Below are 18,139 nucleotides of genomic sequence, written 5' to 3' on the forward strand. Positions count from 1 at the left end.
CACGCCGTTACTTAAAAAAACAAATTTATTTCAATAATATAATTTAAATCACAATCAAATTTCAATACAGGGACAATAATAGAAATAAAATAGTAATGTCTATGGTTATAATACAAAAATGATGCATTAAGAAGTACATTTGTAAAAATGTATAAACTGAGGTCAGATCATATCGCGAACACATTCGGTGTCAAGATCTTGAATGAGACACCGCATAAAGGCCATTTCTTTGCGAGCATTGTCGAACATGGTACGCGGATCGCTCGCCATACAACGCAAGCAGTTAGGCGCAAAGACCATAGCCAAATTGGAAGCATCCATTTTAGTATGCTGGATAACATCAGGTTTATTAAAAATTTGCAAAAACCGAATTAAATAGCATAAAACAAGTCTGTGCAAAGTCGGTAAACGGAGAACTAGATCACATGCACGGCGAGAGGTCATGGGTTCAGCGACGCATTCGGGATAAAGAGAGTCGGGTATTAAAGGTTCATACAATTCACGCAACCACAACTTAAGCAAATTCGCTGGGACATGAGCATCACTTGGTTCGCTAAGTTCCCATTTGTCCATCTGGGCCTTCAATCGGTTCACTTCGTCCACGTCTGCGGACACGCGGAATATGCCCTCCGTGCTCAATCCTTGTAATCGGAGGACTTGCTGAGACAACTCCACTTGAGGCCAGGGCAGCCGACGAGTCGGCCAACGACTGGCCTGAAGCTGCATCACTTCGCGTAGAGTATTACCAAAAAGACTAGCTTGAAATATTTGTTTGCGGGCTGAATCTATATCGTCCATTTGGGGCCGACGCGCGGACCTCTTCCCACCCGCGCCAATTCGCTCCAACCGCTGGCAAGCCACAGTTGCGTAATGATTCACCTGAAAAAAAAAAACAATTATTTGACGCTGATTTAACCGCAACGACAAATCGCCGAATTTCTGAATACATTTCTGATAAATATTTGCACACAAAGTATGTGGCCAATATTTTGCAAATTTTAAAGAAGAATTCATGAAAAAACATTATTTAAAATAATGAACAATATCTAATATCTTATCACTGAATCAGTAGGATGAGATACAGACTAGCCGCAAATTCAACTGGCTTTTCGAAAACTATGGGATCATTTATATTATTTCACTGCGATAAGAGTACTATTGTATGTACATCTTTTATCCATAAATTCCCATTTAAACTGAAATGACTACTGTTGAATATAAATATCTTAAATAATAATAAAATATCTGTTAAGTAAACATTTTTCTCATGTTAGATTAATCAAATTTCGTTAGGTTGGTAGCTTCCTAACAGTTAAATGAAGATTGAATTTATAAAATTAAACCCCGGAATTCAAATATGCAAAAGCGATATGAAGGCGAAAAAAAACCTAATTTCCTTGCTGACATTATTATTTTTTACAATACTACGTGTAACAAAATGGTTCCCCTCCACGTTACACGAATAGTTTCCTATTTATTGCCCTGAAGAACCCCCAAAAAAATGTCGAAACGTTGGTAATAAATTATATAACCATATAAGCTTATCTGCCTTCCTAATAATTAATTACGCCACAGTCAAAGCAAGGAGACCATGAATCGTGAATTTAATTAATTTAATTGGCGCAGTCAGCAGGCATCGCAGAGTATCGCTCTGTTTAAATTTCTCAGCATTTCTTTTAAAGGAGAAATAGAAAATGATAACAAATCCAATTGAAACAAGTGGCGCATTTGGCCTGCCAATTTTTAAGACTAGATTCGCTACTGCATAAAACCATATACGTTTTTTAAAGTTTTTTCAATTATTTATGTATAAACATGGATTGAAACATACCTGTACGTGTATTGGCCATCTACTAACGTCCGGAAAAACTCTCGAAAACCCCGGATCTCTATGTCGATTGAGATAGCCTAAGAGAGCTGGTTGGAACAAGGGACTGGGAGGAACAAAAGCTAAAGCAATGGTAAGTAGTTCCCATCCACGCAAAAGGGAATCGCGCCTCGGGTTTTCAGTCGTCTGCCGACACAACTGAACGAACAGTTCATCTCTTAGAAGAGACTGCGTATGTGCTGTCCCCAGGATATCCATGAGTAACGAATTCATAGAAACTCCAGGTCTAGCTTTGCGGTCGCCCATATACATTTGTACTTGTCTAAACATATCTAAAGCTTGTCTCGCAACTGGTTTACTTGAGGCTAAGAGAGGCCTTTGCAGACTCCTAGCCGACCAGCTTAACAAATCGCGAACACTTGCTTTCCTCCTGAACAGCCCCCTGCCCCCAAGATTCAAATTATCAGCCGCAAACTTCTCCATGTCCGCCTCACGTTCAGGCTGGAAGGGCGGCTCAGCGAGGGGTTTAAGCATGATGGGGGCCGGGGGATGGTCCTTCGGTTCTCTCGTTTCGGTAACGGCCGTTGGTAAATTGAGGTACTCGACTGGTCTGTGGAGGAACCGGTGAGGCAAGTAGCTGCCTTCCGACTGATCCGAATCCTCGTTATCGGGCTCATGGCCAGTTAGAGACTCACTTCCGCTGTCGGAATGATCACTATCCGAATCGCGGCTGTTGTTCAGAAGGAAGTGCTCCAAAGGCAATAAATGCGAATCGTGCCAGTTGGAGTACAAAGGTGCTTCGGCACCTCTCTGACTAAAACTGCTACTTCGGCACAAATCACTCGACTTCCGCCGCAGTTGTGGCGTACTCGCTGATAAACTTAGCACTTGGCCGCGGCCTGTGGCCTCCCCGGTTTGCGTGGCCTGATTGGTGGTGGGCGCGTGAGCAGCCCCGGGACTGCAGTCGGTGTTGTGTTTCAAAGTTTGTAATTTGGCTAGAGGTATTATGTCACAATTTGTGGGTTTGTGCCACACGGTGCGCTGGGAAGTGGCATTGTAGTAGTAGAACCGGGCCGTGTTTTGATCGAAGAGCTCCCACCACTGGTTAGAGTCGGTTCTTTTGACCGGAACACCCTCAGGAGGGTCCCAGACACACTCCCCTGTTGCTAAATTCGCATACATATGCTCGCCTGTTTTCGGCTCTATTATTTCTACCCATTCTACCCTAAAATGAACGCGCGGTTATTTCAAACCTCACGGTTATGTTGCACTATTTCATAAATACCTATAAGTATTAGAAGCCATTTTCTAACAAAACACTACTACTATTATGATATGTCAAACGTCATTTTCTTATAGGTTAACAATCCCACGACGAAGACAAAGTCTTTGGTGCTTCAACAAACAGAGCAGCGGGGACCAGCATGGAAATTTACGGCTTAAAAGTGGGCCAGTACCAGAACCAGAAGGAAAAAAGGCCACTTTCAGTAATATAAATTGCGGACGCCATTATTGTTTGTATATTTCTAATGTCTTGAACGGAGAAGAAATCGAAGGATGGACGATGACGCGCATGCGAATAAGACACACTATGTTGACCCTGCAGGGTGTGGAAACCCTAAACTAAAGTTGGAAAGGTTTTCAAAAAGAAAGTGTCTCAAAAAATATTTTTTACTCGCAGCAGATACAACATGTATGCATTTCCTATAAAATTAATATGACACAATAGTTTCTTGTCTATAAAATTAAAATGACACAATAGAGTTTTTGCCTAAAAGCCTATACAAAGTAGGATATATACTCGTGGGGCATGACACCGCGTCTTGGATAAAACGTGTGCTTGACCGAGTAATTCAATAAATTAGTTATGTTCGACGTGTATATGTCGGCAAATCTAAATAATCGTCTAGAAAAATACGTAGGGTTGTGATATGTGCGGAAGACGCTCCCAAACTGGGGATTGAACACAAACTTAATATCATTTCTCAACTTATCGCGTTCAGCCATCCATTTTTGAAGAATTTTCTGTTCTTCTGGATCTTCACAATCTTGGTGGTCTTCAATCAGCTGAGTCAACATTTGCAACCAGTTGGCATTTTTCTTGAACTCCACGTTATTTAAGGTGGCAATTTCGTGCTAAAAATTTACACTGTCTCAAATGCAAAGACAAATAATCTCATTACTGTCAACTCGTTGATTATGGCCCCGGTCCTCCATCCATGCTCTAACGTTACGTCAGCGAGGTCACTGTAAGGGTGGTCCCCAAAATACAAGACTTGATGACCACGCCAGCCAGTTAAGTCTTGTAACTGTTTTACAGTTCCCTGCAAATTACTCGTTAAGTGATTTCAGATTATCTTCACTAAATACATGTTGATTCCATGATTTCCAGCTCTTAAATGAATAAAACCTGAAACAAACAAACATTTCATACAATCATGGAACCAACAGCCATAAACATGATAATAGAAGAATGTTTACTTCATAATAAATAACTCCTTTTTCCAATTTTGTCACACGATCCCAAATGTGGCTGCCGCTCTGTTCGTCAAATACACGAATGGGCCGCGAAATGTCGGTGAAAAACCGGGGTTTCCTGGCTTGAACGATAAGAACATCGAAGTAGTCTTTCCAGTCGCGCCCAACCAGCATTTCCATACCTTTGTTACTGTAAAATAAATTAGAGCTCATCTGGATAAAAGAAACTGCAGCTTACACGAAATTATAAGGACTATTGGTGACTAGAAATAAATTCTTATTTGCGCTTTTTAAGCGATCAAAAAACGGCCTGAGATTTTCGTTTGACTCTATGTATTCTGATACGTTTTCCGAGACTATTTTGTGCATAACAGGATGAGAGCTTTTGACGGAACTCTTAAAAAACTGGTCAGAATCTATGGTGCGAAACGGTACCTTACTTACTTTAACGTCCCTAAATAAAATTTCTGGGTGGTAATCAATGTGATTACGCTCGAAATAATCTGCCACATTGCAAATCAAACCCATTTCAGGTACAGAGAATAAATCAGCCAGTTGCACCATCTTAGAGTGGCTGTCCTGTAATACCAACTATAAAGATAGATAATGATAAATAGAAAGATTAGAAAGCAGAGAGATATAGGTAGATGAAAGTCAGTGGTAAAATTAATGTCGTTGCGACATTATTGTTGCCAGTGACGGAAAATTGTAAGTACCGAGGAATTTTTTGTGTTTCCTTCAACGTAAGCTATAGGGATAATTCGGTTCTTGTAAATTTTCAGAACCTCTTCCACGGATAGCGGCGTTAGCCCTTTGTAAACTGAGCCGAATTGGATTTGTAAAAAAGAATCCAATTTGAGTAAAATTCCTTTTTCTATGTCATAATGTAGTCCCCTGACGGCAAAGCCTGGCTTATACTCCAATTGTGCTATTTCTTCAGGGTACTAAAACTTTTTTTTAAATCCACCTAAATTCCAGTCAAAAATCTTACTTTATACTGTTCTATAAGCGTCTGTCTACCTAAATTATATAAAACATAGTCCATTGAGGGCTTGTAGCAAGCAAGCGTATAGTCATAATCAAACCCATAAACGTTAACTTCCTTTAAATCTAGCTCATTACACGCAAAAACGGCCTTTGGGTTGACGTCTTTCGGTAATTTCTTCGCTAGAAAAAAAGTTAGTTTTCAGGTGTTACGTTACAAGTCAGGTTATTACATTGACATTTTGCCTTCATTTTCTTGTACGCATCTTCTAGAAGTTGAGTTGAATGAAATCTTGAATTTTTTTTTGAAACGACCCATTTTTGCTGCGTTAAATAATGGCCTGTTAAGCGTAAACTTGGATAACAGTTAATGAGCTTGCATAATAACATTACGATTGACTGTTTTTTTTTAACAACCTATTGAGCGCTACGATTGGTTATGAAGTGCGCATGCCCCCACAACCACATGGAGCACACGTGACTCGTAACCAGGCAACCCACATTACAAAACTGTTGCTAGGTCTTCTTCAAGGTCGATGATCTATAGTATGCGTTACTATAGAAACACATCAACAACAAGTGCAACAACACAAGAAGTTTGCTAAAATGTTCATCTATCTTAGCAAAAAGGTGAGTTCTGTTCCTGTTGTTCGCATTGTCGATTTATGGTTTATATTCTGTCAGATTGCTATCCCCAACAACACAAGAATCAATGCAATAGCTTGGAATAAGGAAGATGGTTACATTGCGGTTGGTGGTGACGATGGGTTACTCAAAGTCTTGAAGCTGGATGCTGGGGGTGAGACTGACGGGGCGGCTAAAGCTCGGGGGCTAGTCGCATCTAGCAATTTATCAATGAACCAAACTTTGGAGGGACATACCGAAAGTATCCAAGTGCTAGTATGGAACGAAACGCATAAAAAATTGACCACAAGCGACCAAAACGGTGTTATTATAGTATGGATGTTGTACAAAGTACGTCCTAATTGCGTTTCCAATTTTGGATTTGATTAATTCAATTAATTTAGGGTGCCTGGTACGAAGAAATGATCAACAACCGAAAAAAATCAACAGTTGTCGGAATGGCCTGGAGCGCAGATGGCCTAAAAATCTGTATAATTTACGAAGACGGCGCTGTTATCGTCGGCTCGGTTGATGGCAACCGCATTTGGGGTAAAGAATTGAAAAATATTCACTTATCGGGGGTGCAGTGGTCCCCCGACGGTAAACTGCTCTTGTTCAGCCTTAAGAACGGCCAAGTCCATCTGTATGACAACCAAGGGAATTTTATTGTAATAGTTGTAATACAACTGTAACCGTCCATGATTGTAAATTTCCAGATGCAAATTGAGATTTTTTGTAATGAAGTCACTTTAGAGTTAATACCAGTGGTCGGACTCGATTGGTACAACGGCCAAAACGGCTACATGCACGCACTTTGCCCCAACCTGGCCATTTGTTACGAAAACGGCCGCACGCAAATTATGCGCAATGAGAGCGATACAAGTATGGAAATATTTCAGACGAATTTTTGTTCACCCACTTTTAGATCCTGTGGTTCTGGACACGAAAATGATCGCCGTTCACTGCAGCTGGAACCACAACGGATCGCTGCTTGCCATCGCCGGGCGACAATACAACGACGACAAAGAAATGAATCTGGTCCAGTTTTATAATCCTTTTGGAGAGGTATTTATATTTGGGGGATGATGACTTAAATTTTCAATGAGTAACAAAAAGATTCTTGGTTCTTTTCCAGCATTTGCGAACCTTGAAGGTTCCGGGGACTTCAATCGCGTGCTGCGTCTGGGAGGGCGGATCCTTAAGGGTGGCGTTAGCAGTGGATTCATTTGTTTATTTTGCAAATATACGACCGGATTACAAATGGTGCTATTTCAAAAAAACTGTCGTTTTCACGTGCTGTCGGCCACAAAAGCCGGGCATTTGCGTTTCTTTCTGGGACATAAGTAACAATCAAGTGAGAATTGCCCACCAAATAACGACTGATTAAATTTTTTCTTGTAGTGTCACACGGTTTATGTCCCAATACTTATAGCTTTGTCGGGGTACGGAGATCACTGTGTTTTAGTCACGCGATCCGAACTTGACGAATCTCCAGGACAGTATGGTTTAATATTATGTAATACGTTGGGGACCGCAGTTGATGGTATTAATTCTTTCCCATGTATTTGTCTTTAATTTTAATTAAAATGTAGGTAAATACATCGATATTGAACCAATCGCCGTGACAATGAACTCGACTCATGTCATTGCAACTTCCAAAAACAACTTCATCGTCTGGCAGTACAAAACTCCAAAATCGTCATCAGTAGTCACAGGTTTTTGCAACAACGCAACATTTTTTTTATTAGTTTTAATCTCACAGGGGCTAGAAATAAGTGTCGAATGTTTCATATTGACGATAATCCGACAGGGGCGGTTGAAGTGATCCAAGAATTGGACAGTTTAGATAAAATTGTTGTAAGCACACACAATAGCTCCGATCCGGCTTGTTGTATCGCTTGCAGTGATAAGTGCTTAATAATTGGACGCGAGTCTGGATTGTTGCAATACTACGCTTTACCCCACGTTGTACTTACCAATAAGTACAAAATATCAACACGGCCACACAAAATCGCAATTAACTGCAACTCAACGTAAGTGGCAAAGTGGCAGAATCCTTCTTTAGACAATGCGTGACACCGTAAGCGAAATCGAAACAAAATTGTGTTTATTTTAACAAATTCATATTCGAAACCATTTTGAAACCGCTTTGCTAAATGACCGACCAATACACTCGCTTTGAAATTTTTTGTCTATTGCATTATCTCTGACTTTTTATTGGCTAAGGATATCGAGGGGCATGACTCAGATTAGTGGTAGGGCTAGCTCCACCCAATTGAATTCACGCAATTTAAACAAACCAAAATTTCTAAGTGTTGCGTGCAAATTGGAAAAGAAATAATGGTGAATTTTTTGGGCTGTGCAACCGAATTTTTCCGTAATGTTTCAGGCGTTTGTCTGTCATTGACGTAGCCGGGGTTATGACGGTTCTCGACACTTCTGATGCCATAGGACGGCCGTCTAGCACCACCGATAACAAACTGGAGCGTAAAGACGTCTGGGCGATGTGCTGGGCCTCAGACAACCCCCAGCTGCTCTCAATTATGGAAAAAACGCGAATGTATATTTTTAAGGGGATTTATCCCGAGGAACCGGTGTCTTGTTCCGGTTACATTTGCAGTTTTAATGAATTAGAGATTCAAGCTGTGCTCCTAGACGAAATAATGGAGTCCCCCGAACGCCCGAACAGTAAAGACCATTTGATCAAGCTGGAGGTGAAAAGCTTGCGGGACACAAGACAACTACTCGAAAAAGTTGGTATTAATGAAGCTTCGCTTTTCATCGAAGAAAACCCACACCCAAGATTATGGCGTTTGTTGGCTGAGGGGGCTTTGCGCGAAATGAATCTATCGATGGCTGAATCGGCTTTTGTCCGGTCGCGGGATTACGCCAGAGTTTTGTTTGTGAAAAAGTTAAAAGATATTAATTCGAATGCGATTAGAAAAGCCCGCATTGCGACCTATTTTAAGAATTTCGATGAGGCCGAAAAAACGTACATGGAAGCCGACAGGAGGTTTGTTATTTGATTAAGTCCGATTTCCACAAAACACGCTTTTTTAGTGATTTGGCTCTCAGCTTAAGACAAACGCTAGGTGACTGGTTCAGAGTGATCCAAATTTTGAAAAACGGAACGTCGGCTCCTGACTATCTTCTCAAAACTGCGTACAATTCCGCGGCTGAATATTTCGTACATTTCAACAACTGGTTAGTATTGAAAAAAATTACGCACCGACTTACGTAAAACAAACAGGGTCACTGCTGTTGAATATTACGAACTCGCCGGAAATATGGCCGAAATGATCGAATGTTACTACCACCTAGAAGACTACAAGAAACTGGAGTCTTTTGTGCAAATTTTGCCCGAAGGCGACCCACTTTTGAAAAAAATTGGGGACATATTCGCTACCAATGCTGTGATTTCTGAGGCCGTTGAAGCTTATTGCAAAGTGATACATTTACGGTTTTTATTAAAACTTATTGACTTTATTCTAGTTTGGTAACGTAAATACGGCAATCGAGTTGTGTATTGCACACAACAGGTGGAACACGGCTATCGAGTTAGCGAAAAAATATAACATGACTAAAATTTCGGACCTTTTCGTCAAATACACCACACATTTGGAAGACCAAGGCTCCCTTTTCGCCGCAATTGATGTCAACATTCAAGCAAAATTTTATTTACACGCAGCTGAGCACGCTTATAAGGTTGATTTAGTTAAAAAAATAAAATATATTAAAGTGTGTATTTCAGTTGGCCGATCTGGAAAGCAAAAAGCATAATAAAAATCTGCTAAAAGTGAAAAAACATTACGTCTACGCTGCCAGATTACTACAAATGCATAAGAAAACACCAAATCCTGGCACGTTTCATTTATTTTTGTTGTACCCTTTATAATAATTTTTGTAGCTGAATGGGCGTCAGACCCGACAGTTTATGAAAATGCCTGGAAAGGGGCAGAAGCATATCATTACTACATGCTTGCGCAGGAGCAGCTATACAGCGGGAAATTGCATGATGCTCTATGTACAGCCTACAAACTTCAAGATTACACCAGTTATCTCAATGCACTTGATATTTATTCATTGCTGGCCTTAACGGCTTGTTTGGACCGGTCTTTCGGAATTTGCTCAAGAGCTCTCATAAAACTCACGAGCTTGCCGGAAGTAAGTTAAGAGATTACACCGTCTTAAGATTGCTACATATCTTAGGCATCTAAACATGTTAAGTTCTAATTTTTACAAAAAAAGTCCACATTTTCAGACTGATATCTCGAGAGCTACTCAATCGATTCTGATCAAATTTTTAACATAATTAAATATATTATCTAGAATTTTTAATCAAAATATTATTTTTTACACGTACAGGTCAGTGAAGCCGTTAGAAATCAATACAAAAAGCTGGCGTGGGACATATTTATGAAAAATGAACCGAAAGATTTGAAACAAATCAAACTTAAGTGTTCCAACTGTGGAGATTCGACGTCTGATTGGTAGAGTGTCATCATGATTAAGAAAAAAGTAGATTGTTTGAGTTTTAGGAGAACAAGGTGTCCCAAGTGCAAGATCCACTTCCCCACATGTATTGCGTCGGGACGTTCCATAATTGAAGAATTGAGCAACACGTGGCTTTGCTCACATTGCCATCACCCAGCTTTTGAATCCCAAATGACTTTTCATAACGTTTGTTTACTCTGTCACGCAAATAAATAAAACACTGTTCAATCGATTTAATCCCTCTTGATATGACAAAAAATAAAAACGTCTATTGAAGTAACAGTTTGTATAATTTTTCTACTCATAACAACGTAAAAAGGCCCGACAAAAATTAATATTCATGATCCAAATAAAGGTGACTATAAATGCATTAAATGAACAAAGTTGGAAAAGATTAAAATCCAATTCTCGACTTGCGTGCCCGCATGAAAATGCTGTCGATTTTACTGAACACCTCGTTGGCGGCTTTGGACGCATCGATGCGGTGGTGGATCCCCCGAATTTGGTAATAATCGACAAGAGGCCTAGTTTGTGTGTGATACGCTTGGAGACGCTTCTTCAGAGCCTCTGCCGTGTCATCGGAGCGTCTCACAAGGGGCTCACCGGTAACGTCGTCTGTCATGGGTTTCCTGGGCGGATGGAACTCCTCGTGATATGAACGGCCACTCTTTGGATGGATTAATCGGCCCGTAATGCGGCGCACAAGTAAACTGTCGTCTATTCCAAATTCTATCACAGCGTCTAAACTCGTGTCCCTCTTCTCCAGCAAATCGTCAAGCTGCAACCACAGTGTTGGACTAAACGGACAAAATGCCATCTCTCACCTTTTCAGCCTGCACCACGGTTCGCGGGAACCCATCCAGCAAGAATCCGTTCTTGCATTCGGGTTTGTCAAGGTTGCTATCGATCATGTTAACAACAAGATCGTCGCTTACGAGCTTCCCTTCGTCCATGATTTTCTTCAGTTTGGCTCCGAGAACTGAGCCAGACTGGATTTCAGCACGCAGCATGTCTCCGGTTGAAAGGTGGCACACACAATACTTTTCTTTCAGTTTGGGGGCCTGAGAAGTTGGTCTAATTTCCGGGGCAACGTGTACGTGTACAAGCACTTACTTGAGTTCCCTTACCCGAGCCTGGGGGCCCCAATAGTATGGCATTAATGCCAATTGGGCCCTCTTCCCGGGAAATTTTTGGCACGGCAACTGAAGGCATTTTCTACTACAAATGGCTGAAATTGAAGAAAGCACCTATAGTAATTGATACTCGAGCGATAATGATTTACAAAAGTGACCCCATTCACCTTTGATATCCACTAGAAAAAAATTATATGATTGTGACAGCGATTATGACACACGCTGGGAATGTCAAGTTTAAATGCTGCCAACTTAACAAAATCAAGCCGTTTGGCTTAATTTATTATTTGCTCATTTTTTTGTCGGTAGATAGGGAATTAAAACAAGTGGGTATTAGGAAAAGTAATAATATATTTAAATTATCACGAAAAAAACACTTAAAACGAAACTATGATACAAACATTAATACAACATTAGGTTTTTGTGGAAACAAAAGAACAGTATAAAACATTATAAGTAGTAAGTCTTTTGGTTTAAAGTTCGTCTTTGCTGTCCAAGTCAACATCGGACAGATCAATATCCTCTTCTGGAGGAAGTTCCCCGTCTTTCCCGTCCCACGGTTCAATGGAAACGATCTTTGGAAGTTTATCACCTTTGACTGGAGAAGTATTGCCACGTCCATAGGACAGATCCCTAAATATTTCAACTTTATTAAACATCAGACGCAAACAATTAAAAATACCTCAAGAATTCATTAATTCCGTCACGTGAAAATGAACCCCTAAGAATGGAATATTTCATTTTCCTTGGATTAATAACAGCCATTGCGGGATATCCAAAACCACCAATATCTAAAGCATTTTCAAGTTCCAACTGTGCACCGGCTTCGGACCAAACCCACCTAAAAATTGCCAAATAACAATAACATCCTTAACTTGGCATAAAAGCGAGACCCACCCCCACATCTTCTTCTTATATTTCTCCCCCAACTCTTTCAAAATGTTGATATAGTTGTTCCTACAGTCGGACTGGCAATCTAGAATATGTGGAAGAAGGGCCACGACGCACAACGACTTTTGATCACAAGCCTCTTTGAACATATTTTGATCAATGATTTGCGCGACTTCTGGCGCTGGCACATTCTCTGCCAGCTTTTCCAAGGCCCAGGTAACGATATCACTGGCGGTCCTGCCACCGTCGTAATCGGAAACCGAATCGGAAGTCTTCTTTCCAGGCGCAAAGAACTTAATTGTGGGGTAACCCTGAACTCCGTATTTGGAAGCTTGCGCTTGGTGAACGGTCGCATCAAGAGCCCCAAGTTTGACCTTGCCTTTCAATTCAGTCGCGGCTTTGGCCCAATGGGGCGCGAGATTTTTACAATGTCCGCACCAAGGGGCGAAAAATTCGACAAGCCACATGTCTTCCGAGTGTAAAACTTGTTTATCAAAATTACTATCAGTCAGTTCGATCACGTCTTTAGTGTCGTGACTCTGCAAAATAAAAATGAATACGAGGAGAAACACACCTCACTCGTACTTGTCCCGAGCCTGAGGAGCCTCCGCCAAGGCTGGCCTTGACCTTGGATTTAACGGCTTGCAAGGCCGCGTCTACGAGTCCTTGAGCCGTCCTTGCGCCGTTGTAGTCCTCTGGTTTGTCCTTATTGGCCCCAAAAATTTTGATCGTTGGGAAACCCCTAACACCATAACGCCCCCCAAGTTCCTTGTATTCATCCGCGTTGACTGCTCCTACTTTAACTACGCCCTAGATGTGCAATTGTTAGAGAAACGCCAACAGCTGACGAGGAATACCTTGAGAGCGGCGGCCGCTTTCGTGTATTCGGGAACCAAGGCTTGACAATGCCCACACCAAGGGGCAAAAAACTCAACTATCCATACTTCATCCCCTTTAAGTACTTTATCAAAATTCGAGGTCGTTAAGTCGATTACGTTTGAGCTTGAGGGGTAGAGAGCCAACGCACTTGCCAGCACAAGGGTTAGCACCGGGAAAACTTCAACACATTCACAAAACCTTAGAATCACATGTTTATTACTCACCAAGCAGCCTATTCATTGTTTTGGACAAATGTTTTGTAATTTGAAACTTAATTCTCACTGAAAAGAACACAAATGTTTATCAAATGTAACAAAGCCGGCAACTTCCACAACAGCCATCAACACACTTCGTGGTTCTCTCCTATTGGTCGTTTCAAATTTAAAACACGGCTCTGGCGCCCCCTTCTAAACTTTTTCAAGTTTTAGCGCGAATCTCATTTTTATTATTAATTATTGTGTTGCGCTAAATAACTTGGTCCAGTAAATTACGTAAACAAAACTGAACGCTTGGTTGAGGTAGGACATTTTTATGTGATGTGTTTACAACTAATTCAATAAGCTACACCCTAAAATTTAATTTGAACCAGGTTCTACTCCAATAAGCACATTCATGTCCGATGTATGCGTATCCACCTGTTTTTCCGATTTGAAAAATCTATTTGAACTATCGTCTATGATAACTCGGTACAATGGAATGATAACTCGATAAAAACTTGCATCCTTGTTTATTTGTTGTAAGAAGTAATCAGTGAAATTTAAGTATTTATAACGAAAAGGTCGTGATCCCCGTTATTCATCCACTCAATTTTCCCGTAAAACTTATCCTTCAATTGAACCAGAAAAATGATGCGTTCCGAGTAGTTTTATTTGTACCGAGTGTCTTTACTACTTTACTTGATCATTGGTTTAATTATGCAATTCAGCCAGTTAACTTTATTGATGGGCCAGCTTTGTGAACGGTGGAAGTGTTGATAGTGATTAAATAAAAACCGTTGAATTACAAGTAATAATTAATTCGGTGGTGGTATGTTTATTGTTATCATAAAATCTTATCATAATCTCGTGCTTTCGTAATTTGTGCTCGTTTTGTGTCTTTCTTCCGTAAAATTGTGGGACGGTGTATAACTAAAAATGTTACAATTTTTCGTACTAAATATAGTTTATCTTCCAAGCTTGTTTGTTCTTTAATAAATTAATTGGTTAATTGATCGCGCTGCAGATGTTCAGTAAACAGTGTCTCAAGTAAGTTACTGCACGCAGAATTAAACAAATGCCCTCACACACCTTTACACCAAATTATTTTATAATGCGTTTTGAATGTAATTTTAAACAGTAAATTTAATACCATGTGAAGGAATTCCGGAATGTAGGGAAACGTGATGAGGTGAACAGAGACTTTGCTGATAATATGAATTCTTGATAAGTGCAGTTATTCATGTTTAATTGTTTTCAGTTCCGAATGTGCCACGACAAGATGAATATTTACATTTGGACAATAACTTTCTGTGTGTGCTTTACACTTACACAAACCCAAATTTGTAAAAAAGACTCTCGATGTAAAGTGAGCCGAATCAGCGGAATGAAAGCGGTCGACTGCCGCAATAAAGACATGGGGACAATTTCGCAGTGTCTACCGAATGATGTTGAGGTAAATTACTGTTATCAACAACGTGAGAGCCAAATTTGCTTCCAGATAATCGACCTTTCTCGGAACCGAATCCGCAAAGTGACCCAAGACGACTTAAGGAAATATTCGAATTTGAAAATGCTGTACTTAGACGACAACATGATAATGACTATCGACGAAGAAAGTTTCGAGGGAAAAGATTACTTACAAACAATAGATCTGACACTTAACGGCTTGACGAAAATTCCCTCCGTAATATTTCACCTTCCCTCACTGCAAGTTCTCTACTTGAGACAAAATTTAAACATCAACGTTGCTGATGCCATTGAGAAGGCGAAACCCATAACCAGCCCTTTGCTTCGCCTGGACATCAGTTATATAATGACCGAAGAACCGGACCAATTGCCCGATTTGGGGACAATCCCAACTTTGGAACAGTACAACATATCGGGAAACAAACTCTCGTCACTCAAACCCAACCACTTTGCCGGTCTCTGCAATTTAAAAATTTTAGATACTACCAATATGTCGATCCAGTACGAGGAACCGTGCGACTGTTGGACTATAAATCGCTGGCTGAAAGATCGCAAAGTCGCGTTTAAAAGCTTCGAATGTGGCGTGCCTCCAACAGGTGAGTTGTTTTTTTTTTAATAATTTTAATTATCATCTAGCGAAAATAATTCACTTGGGCTCCGCTTGGCGATAAAATTCTATGTTAGATTTAATTGGTTTTAGATTGTCTAGAAGAGGTTCCCCCTGAGGATTTGGAAATTTATTCCCTATGCCGGCAAATCTACGAAGAAAATATCAAAAAGTCCAAAATGAAGACCGTTTTGTGGATTGTTATTCCGATAGTTGTGGTACTTTTTGCAATTATTACTTTTTTCATCGTCAGGAGGAGGCAGAAGCAACGGCAAAAGCACAGAGACAAGAACAACAGAAGTCAGGAAATCGGGCTTTGTAATAATGTTTCGAAAACATGAGCGTTGTCATTAGACCAGTTTGTGATTTGTTCGTTAATTTGTTATATTTGATTAAAATGGTTACCACATATCTTCGCTTGAGCAAATATCAGCAGGTAGAACTTACTGTAGAAATGACTAATTTCGCTGTGATATGCTAGCTAATAAAATTAGTGTTCGCGTTTGGTAAATAATGTATATATTTATTAATAAAAGTGTTTACGTATATGTTTTTCGTTTTATTTCTGACGATAGTCAAAATTTCTGGTGGTTTTTGCGCATTTTTTTATAAACGCCCAGAGTTAGGCAACTAACAATCCGCAAAGTTGTGCGCAGCAGCAGCGCAGCGAGCATGCCAGCAGTTCTGTTCACTTTTGTGGTTGGTTTCTTCTGTTTTTCCGTGCTTGAGAAGTACTTCTAAATGGAACTTTCTTTGTGGTATTCCCTCCATAAAAAGTAAATACGTGTTTATAGCACAGTTTACTGTTAAAATCCACGTGAGTCGTTTTCCAAATGTTTACTTAGACGAAATGGTGCAATTCACTAGAAAAATTACATAACCTTCAATTTTCGTTTTTTCTGGAAAAAGCTTGTAGAGTGTCATAATGTTTTAAATTTGCAGTGAAAGTTCAAGATGATGAAATTCTCATCATTGAAACATCCGACTCAAGCGCGTTACATTTAAAATCGTCAATGATGAAAAACCCTTCGACGGCACCTAAAACCACATTATCACTTCTTAACCACATTAAGTATGAACACCTCATAGCAGGAATCTCAGGAGGGGCCATTTCGACACTCATTTTACATCCTTTAGACTTAATGAAAATACGATTCGCGGGTAATTAGCCTGAATAATTAATTTAGAGCAGGTTCAAACCGCTATTTTTATCAGTTAGTGACGGCAGAACGACAATTCCTCAGTATAGTAGTTTGACAAGTGCATTTTACACTATTATTAAGCAGGAGGGAGTGAAGGGTCTATACAGGGGTGTAGCTCCGAACGTGTGGGGTTCCGGGAGTGCTTGGGGTTGCTATTTCTTGTTGTAAGTCCTCCTCATTTTTTAGGAACCATGGTTGATTTTAATTTCAGTTACAATTCTATCAAAAATTGGATTCAAGCTGGCGATAGCCAGTACCCGTTAGGGCCAACGCTGCATATGTTGGCAGCGGCTGAGGCTGGGGTGCTGACTCTACTTGTTACAAATCCAATTTGGGTGGTGAAAACTAGGCTGTGCTTGCAGTATGGACCAGAAGCTCTGTCTTCTAGAGAATGTTATAACGGGATGACAGACGCGTTAGTTAAAATTTATAAAACAGAAGGTGTACGGGGTCTATATAGGGTCAGTGAATCAAGAAAAACAACGCAGTTCCCGTGAACTGCAAAGGGATCGGGGTTTCCTTATGTCATATTTGTAGGGTTTCATTCCGGGGATGTTTGGTGTTACTCATGGGGCTCTACAGTTTATGACTTATGAAGAAATGAAGACGTTTTATAATCGCTACAGGGGAATTCCCTTCGACAATAAACTTGTAAGATATTAGACAAATTTTCAGTTACTCAGTCTTATATATTTTTCTTAACAGACAACAGGAGAATATTTGACATTTGCTGCCGTTTCTAAACTAATTGCGGCTGCTGCTACTTATCCATACCAAGTGATCCGTGCTCGCCTACAAGACCAACACCATCGGTACGAAGGAACATGGGATTGTATTATGAAGACTTGGAAATACGAGCGGATGAGGGGCTTTTACAAAGGCCTAGCGCCGTACTTACTTCATGTTACTCCAAATATATGTCTAGTCATGCTTATCTATGAAAAATTTACTAACAACTAAGACTTAAATTTCAAATAATGACAAACTACTAATCATATTTAAAAGAAATCTAGCTAACTGTTCTGAAATGTAGTTGTGTAACATTAAAGAAGTTGATGTTTCAAATTCTGCATTTTTTAGTTCTTTCTTGAAACGCATCGTTTTTAATAAAAAAGTAAGTAAGTATTAATAGGTTTAATAAACTATGATTTGTTTTGTTTAGTCAATTTGTTACATATCAGAAATTTTAATAGTGATGCATAAGTGAGTGAGACTTAAGTTGTACGAAAATAATAAATATAAAGAAGCAGGGTTAATCAAATTATTTTTCTATTTTAATGCTAAGAGATCGAGGTATTGTCATGGAAAGAATAAATGTGATATATAACGTGGACCTTTTATTTAACTCCTTCACC

At 39.9% G+C, this 18,139-nt stretch overlaps 7 protein-coding genes across 14 annotated transcripts; 3 read left to right on the plus strand and 4 right to left on the minus strand.

Annotated features, from left to right (window-relative positions):
• Positions 1-7: 7 nt before the first annotated feature.
• On the minus strand, positions 8-3,387 carry RhoGAP93B (Rho GTPase activating protein at 93B). Its single transcript, XM_008202380.3, has 3 exons — positions 3,114-3,387; positions 1,832-3,053; positions 8-879 (listed from the first exon to the last, which is right to left on the minus strand). Exons 1-3 carry the CDS (start codon positions 3,131-3,133, stop codon positions 163-165), a joined length of 1,959 nt encoding a protein of 652 aa, XP_008200602.3. The 5' UTR covers positions 3,134-3,387; the 3' UTR covers positions 8-162.
• Positions 3,388-3,483: 96 nt separating this feature from the next.
• Nt5c (5' nucleotidase C) lies at positions 3,484-5,718 on the minus strand. Of its 2 annotated transcripts, none has more exons than XM_967111.5 (8): positions 5,524-5,718; positions 5,298-5,473; positions 5,023-5,250; positions 4,751-4,885; positions 4,545-4,702; positions 4,310-4,496; positions 4,012-4,152; positions 3,484-3,964 (listed from the first exon to the last, which is right to left on the minus strand). In XM_967111.5, exons 1-8 carry the CDS (start codon positions 5,678-5,680, stop codon positions 3,608-3,610), a joined length of 1,539 nt encoding a protein of 512 aa, XP_972204.2. In that variant the 5' UTR covers positions 5,681-5,718; the 3' UTR covers positions 3,484-3,607. The 2 variants fall into 2 exon arrangements, with proteins under 2 accessions (XP_972204.2, XP_008200601.1); XM_008202379.3 differs by having other exon boundaries at positions 4,751-4,897.
• Positions 5,719-5,728: 10 nt separating this feature from the next.
• Oseg4 (Outer segment 4) lies at positions 5,729-10,688 on the plus strand. 2 transcript variants are annotated; one of them, XM_064359396.1, is made up of 17 exons: positions 5,729-5,920; positions 5,975-6,265; positions 6,319-6,582; positions 6,631-6,796; positions 6,840-6,979; positions 7,050-7,268; positions 7,316-7,457; positions 7,507-7,629; positions 7,677-7,947; positions 8,304-8,927; positions 8,975-9,118; positions 9,165-9,360; positions 9,407-9,619; positions 9,666-9,774; positions 9,822-10,078; positions 10,280-10,404; positions 10,453-10,688. In XM_064359396.1, exons 1-17 carry the CDS (start codon positions 5,897-5,899, stop codon positions 10,622-10,624), a joined length of 3,480 nt encoding a protein of 1,159 aa, XP_064215466.1. In that variant the 5' UTR covers positions 5,729-5,896; the 3' UTR covers positions 10,625-10,688. The 2 variants fall into 2 exon arrangements, with proteins under 2 accessions (XP_064215466.1, XP_064215467.1); XM_064359397.1 differs by lacking the exons at positions 5,729-5,920; positions 5,975-6,265 and having other exon boundaries at positions 6,534-6,618; positions 6,668-6,796.
• On the minus strand, positions 10,680-11,848 carry Ak2 (Adenylate kinase 2). Of its 2 annotated transcripts, XM_008202378.3 has the most exons (4): positions 11,709-11,848; positions 11,522-11,636; positions 11,233-11,469; positions 10,680-11,186 (listed from the first exon to the last, which is right to left on the minus strand). In XM_008202378.3, exons 2-4 carry the CDS (start codon positions 11,618-11,620, stop codon positions 10,803-10,805), a joined length of 720 nt encoding a protein of 239 aa, XP_008200600.1. In that variant the 5' UTR covers positions 11,621-11,636; positions 11,709-11,848; the 3' UTR covers positions 10,680-10,802. The 2 variants fall into 2 exon arrangements, with proteins under 2 accessions (XP_008200600.1, XP_972103.1); XM_967010.5 differs by lacking the exon at positions 11,709-11,848 and having other exon boundaries at positions 11,522-11,702.
• A 24-nt stretch (positions 11,849-11,872) lies between these two features.
• Positions 11,873-13,696, minus strand: CaBP1 (calcium-binding protein 1). The gene is made up of 6 exons (XM_008202376.3): positions 13,536-13,696; positions 13,290-13,489; positions 13,018-13,242; positions 12,439-12,971; positions 12,224-12,382; positions 11,873-12,174 (listed from the first exon to the last, which is right to left on the minus strand). The coding sequence occupies exons 1-6, from the start codon at positions 13,549-13,551 to the stop codon at positions 12,015-12,017; spliced, it is 1,293 nt and encodes a 430-aa protein (XP_008200598.1). The 5' UTR covers positions 13,552-13,696; the 3' UTR covers positions 11,873-12,014.
• Positions 13,697-14,055: 359 nt separating this feature from the next.
• Positions 14,056-16,130, plus strand: Lapsyn (Leucine-rich repeat activity-regulated protein at synapses). 4 transcript variants are annotated; one of them, XM_015979703.2, is made up of 4 exons: positions 14,056-14,337; positions 14,767-14,961; positions 15,007-15,571; positions 15,676-16,130. In XM_015979703.2, the coding sequence occupies exons 2-4, from the start codon at positions 14,773-14,775 to the stop codon at positions 15,921-15,923; spliced, it is 1,002 nt and encodes a 333-aa protein (XP_015835189.1). In that variant the 5' UTR covers positions 14,056-14,337; positions 14,767-14,772; the 3' UTR covers positions 15,924-16,130. The 4 variants fall into 4 exon arrangements, with proteins under 4 accessions (XP_015835189.1, XP_015835194.1, XP_015835191.1 ...); XM_015979708.2 differs by having other exon boundaries at positions 14,056-14,316; XM_015979705.2 differs by having other exon boundaries at positions 14,332-14,555.
• Positions 16,131-16,219: 89 nt separating this feature from the next.
• Positions 16,220-18,111, plus strand: LOC660638 (solute carrier family 25 member 32). Of its 2 annotated transcripts, none has more exons than XM_008202374.3 (6): positions 16,220-16,358; positions 16,525-16,743; positions 16,798-16,948; positions 16,996-17,245; positions 17,322-17,435; positions 17,490-18,111. In XM_008202374.3, coding segments are annotated over exons 1-6 (990 nt in total). In that variant the 5' UTR covers positions 16,220-16,357; the 3' UTR covers positions 17,745-18,111. The 2 variants fall into 2 exon arrangements, with proteins under 2 accessions (XP_008200596.1, XP_971944.3); XM_966851.5 differs by having other exon boundaries at positions 16,240-16,399.
• Positions 18,112-18,139: the final 28 nt, after the last annotated feature.

Source organism: Tribolium castaneum, chromosome 10 (genome assembly GCF_031307605.1).
Source record: "Tribolium castaneum strain GA2 chromosome 10, icTriCast1.1, whole genome shotgun sequence".
NCBI lineage: Eukaryota > Metazoa > Arthropoda > Insecta > Coleoptera > Tenebrionidae > Tribolium > Tribolium castaneum.

What these genes read in the sequence shown, in the direction of transcription:
- RhoGAP93B (XM_008202380.3), bottom strand. Translation starts at nt 3,133, where the DNA reads ATGGCTTCTAATACTTATAG. An exon ending in ATGGCTTCTAATACTTATAG is followed by an intron (nt 3,054 to 3,113) that starts GTATTTATGAAA and finishes CGTTCATTTTAG; the next exon opens with GGTAGAATGGGTAGAAATAA. An exon ending in GATGGCCAATACACGTACAG is followed by an intron (nt 880 to 1,831) that starts GTATGTTTCAAT and finishes TTTTTTTTTCAG; the next exon opens with GTGAATCATTACGCAACTGT.
- CaBP1 (XM_008202376.3), bottom strand. An exon ending in GCTCCTCAGGCTCGGGACAA is followed by an intron (nt 12,972 to 13,017) that starts GTACGAGTGAGG and finishes TTTATTTTGCAG; the next exon opens with AGTCACGACACTAAAGACGT. An exon ending in TATAAGAAGAAGATGTGGGG is followed by an intron (nt 12,383 to 12,438) that starts GTGGGTCTCGCT and finishes GGCAATTTTTAG; the next exon opens with GTGGGTTTGGTCCGAAGCCG.
- LOC660638 (XM_008202374.3), top strand. An exon ending in TGGGGTTGCTATTTCTTGTT is followed by an intron (nt 16,949 to 16,995) that starts GTAAGTCCTCCT and finishes TTTTAATTTCAG; the next exon opens with TTACAATTCTATCAAAAATT. An exon ending in TTCCCTTCGACAATAAACTT is followed by an intron (nt 17,436 to 17,489) that starts GTAAGATATTAG and finishes TTTTCTTAACAG; the next exon opens with ACAACAGGAGAATATTTGAC.
- Lapsyn (XM_015979703.2), top strand. Translation starts at nt 14,773, where the DNA reads ATGTGCCACGACAAGATGAATATTTACATTTGGACAATAACTTTCTGT. An exon ending in GTCTACCGAATGATGTTGAG is followed by an intron (nt 14,962 to 15,006) that starts GTAAATTACTGT and finishes ATTTGCTTCCAG; the next exon opens with ATAATCGACCTTTCTCGGAA. An exon ending in ATGTGGCGTGCCTCCAACAG is followed by an intron (nt 15,572 to 15,675) that starts GTGAGTTGTTTT and finishes AATTGGTTTTAG; the next exon opens with ATTGTCTAGAAGAGGTTCCC.
- Oseg4 (XM_064359396.1), top strand. Translation starts at nt 5,897, where the DNA reads ATGTTCATCTATCTTAGCAAAAAG. An exon ending in CCGTTGAAGCTTATTGCAAA is followed by an intron (nt 9,361 to 9,406) that starts GTGATACATTTA and finishes ACTTTATTCTAG; the next exon opens with TTTGGTAACGTAAATACGGC. An exon ending in TAAGAAAACACCAAATCCTG is followed by an intron (nt 9,775 to 9,821) that starts GCACGTTTCATT and finishes TAATTTTTGTAG; the next exon opens with CTGAATGGGCGTCAGACCCG.
- Nt5c (XM_008202379.3), bottom strand. Translation starts at nt 5,680, where the DNA reads ATGTTATTATGCAAGCTCATTAACTGTTATCCAAGTTTACGCTTAACA. An exon ending in TTTTATTTAGGGACGTTAAA is followed by an intron (nt 4,703 to 4,750) that starts GTAAGTAAGGTA and finishes CAGTTTTTTAAG; the next exon opens with AGTTCCGTCAAAAGCTCTCA. An exon ending in AAGGAGTTATTTATTATGAA is followed by an intron (nt 4,153 to 4,309) that starts GTAAACATTCTT and finishes AGTAATTTGCAG; the next exon opens with GGAACTGTAAAACAGTTACA.
- Ak2 (XM_008202378.3), bottom strand. Translation starts at nt 11,620, where the DNA reads ATGCCTTCAGTTGCCGTGCCAAAAATTTCCCGGGAAGAGGGCCCAATT. An exon ending in GCTCGGGTAAGGGAACTCAA is followed by an intron (nt 11,470 to 11,521) that starts GTAAGTGCTTGT and finishes CCAACTTCTCAG; the next exon opens with GCCCCCAAACTGAAAGAAAA. An exon ending in CCGTGGTGCAGGCTGAAAAG is followed by an intron (nt 11,187 to 11,232) that starts GTGAGAGATGGC and finishes CTGTGGTTGCAG; the next exon opens with CTTGACGATTTGCTGGAGAA.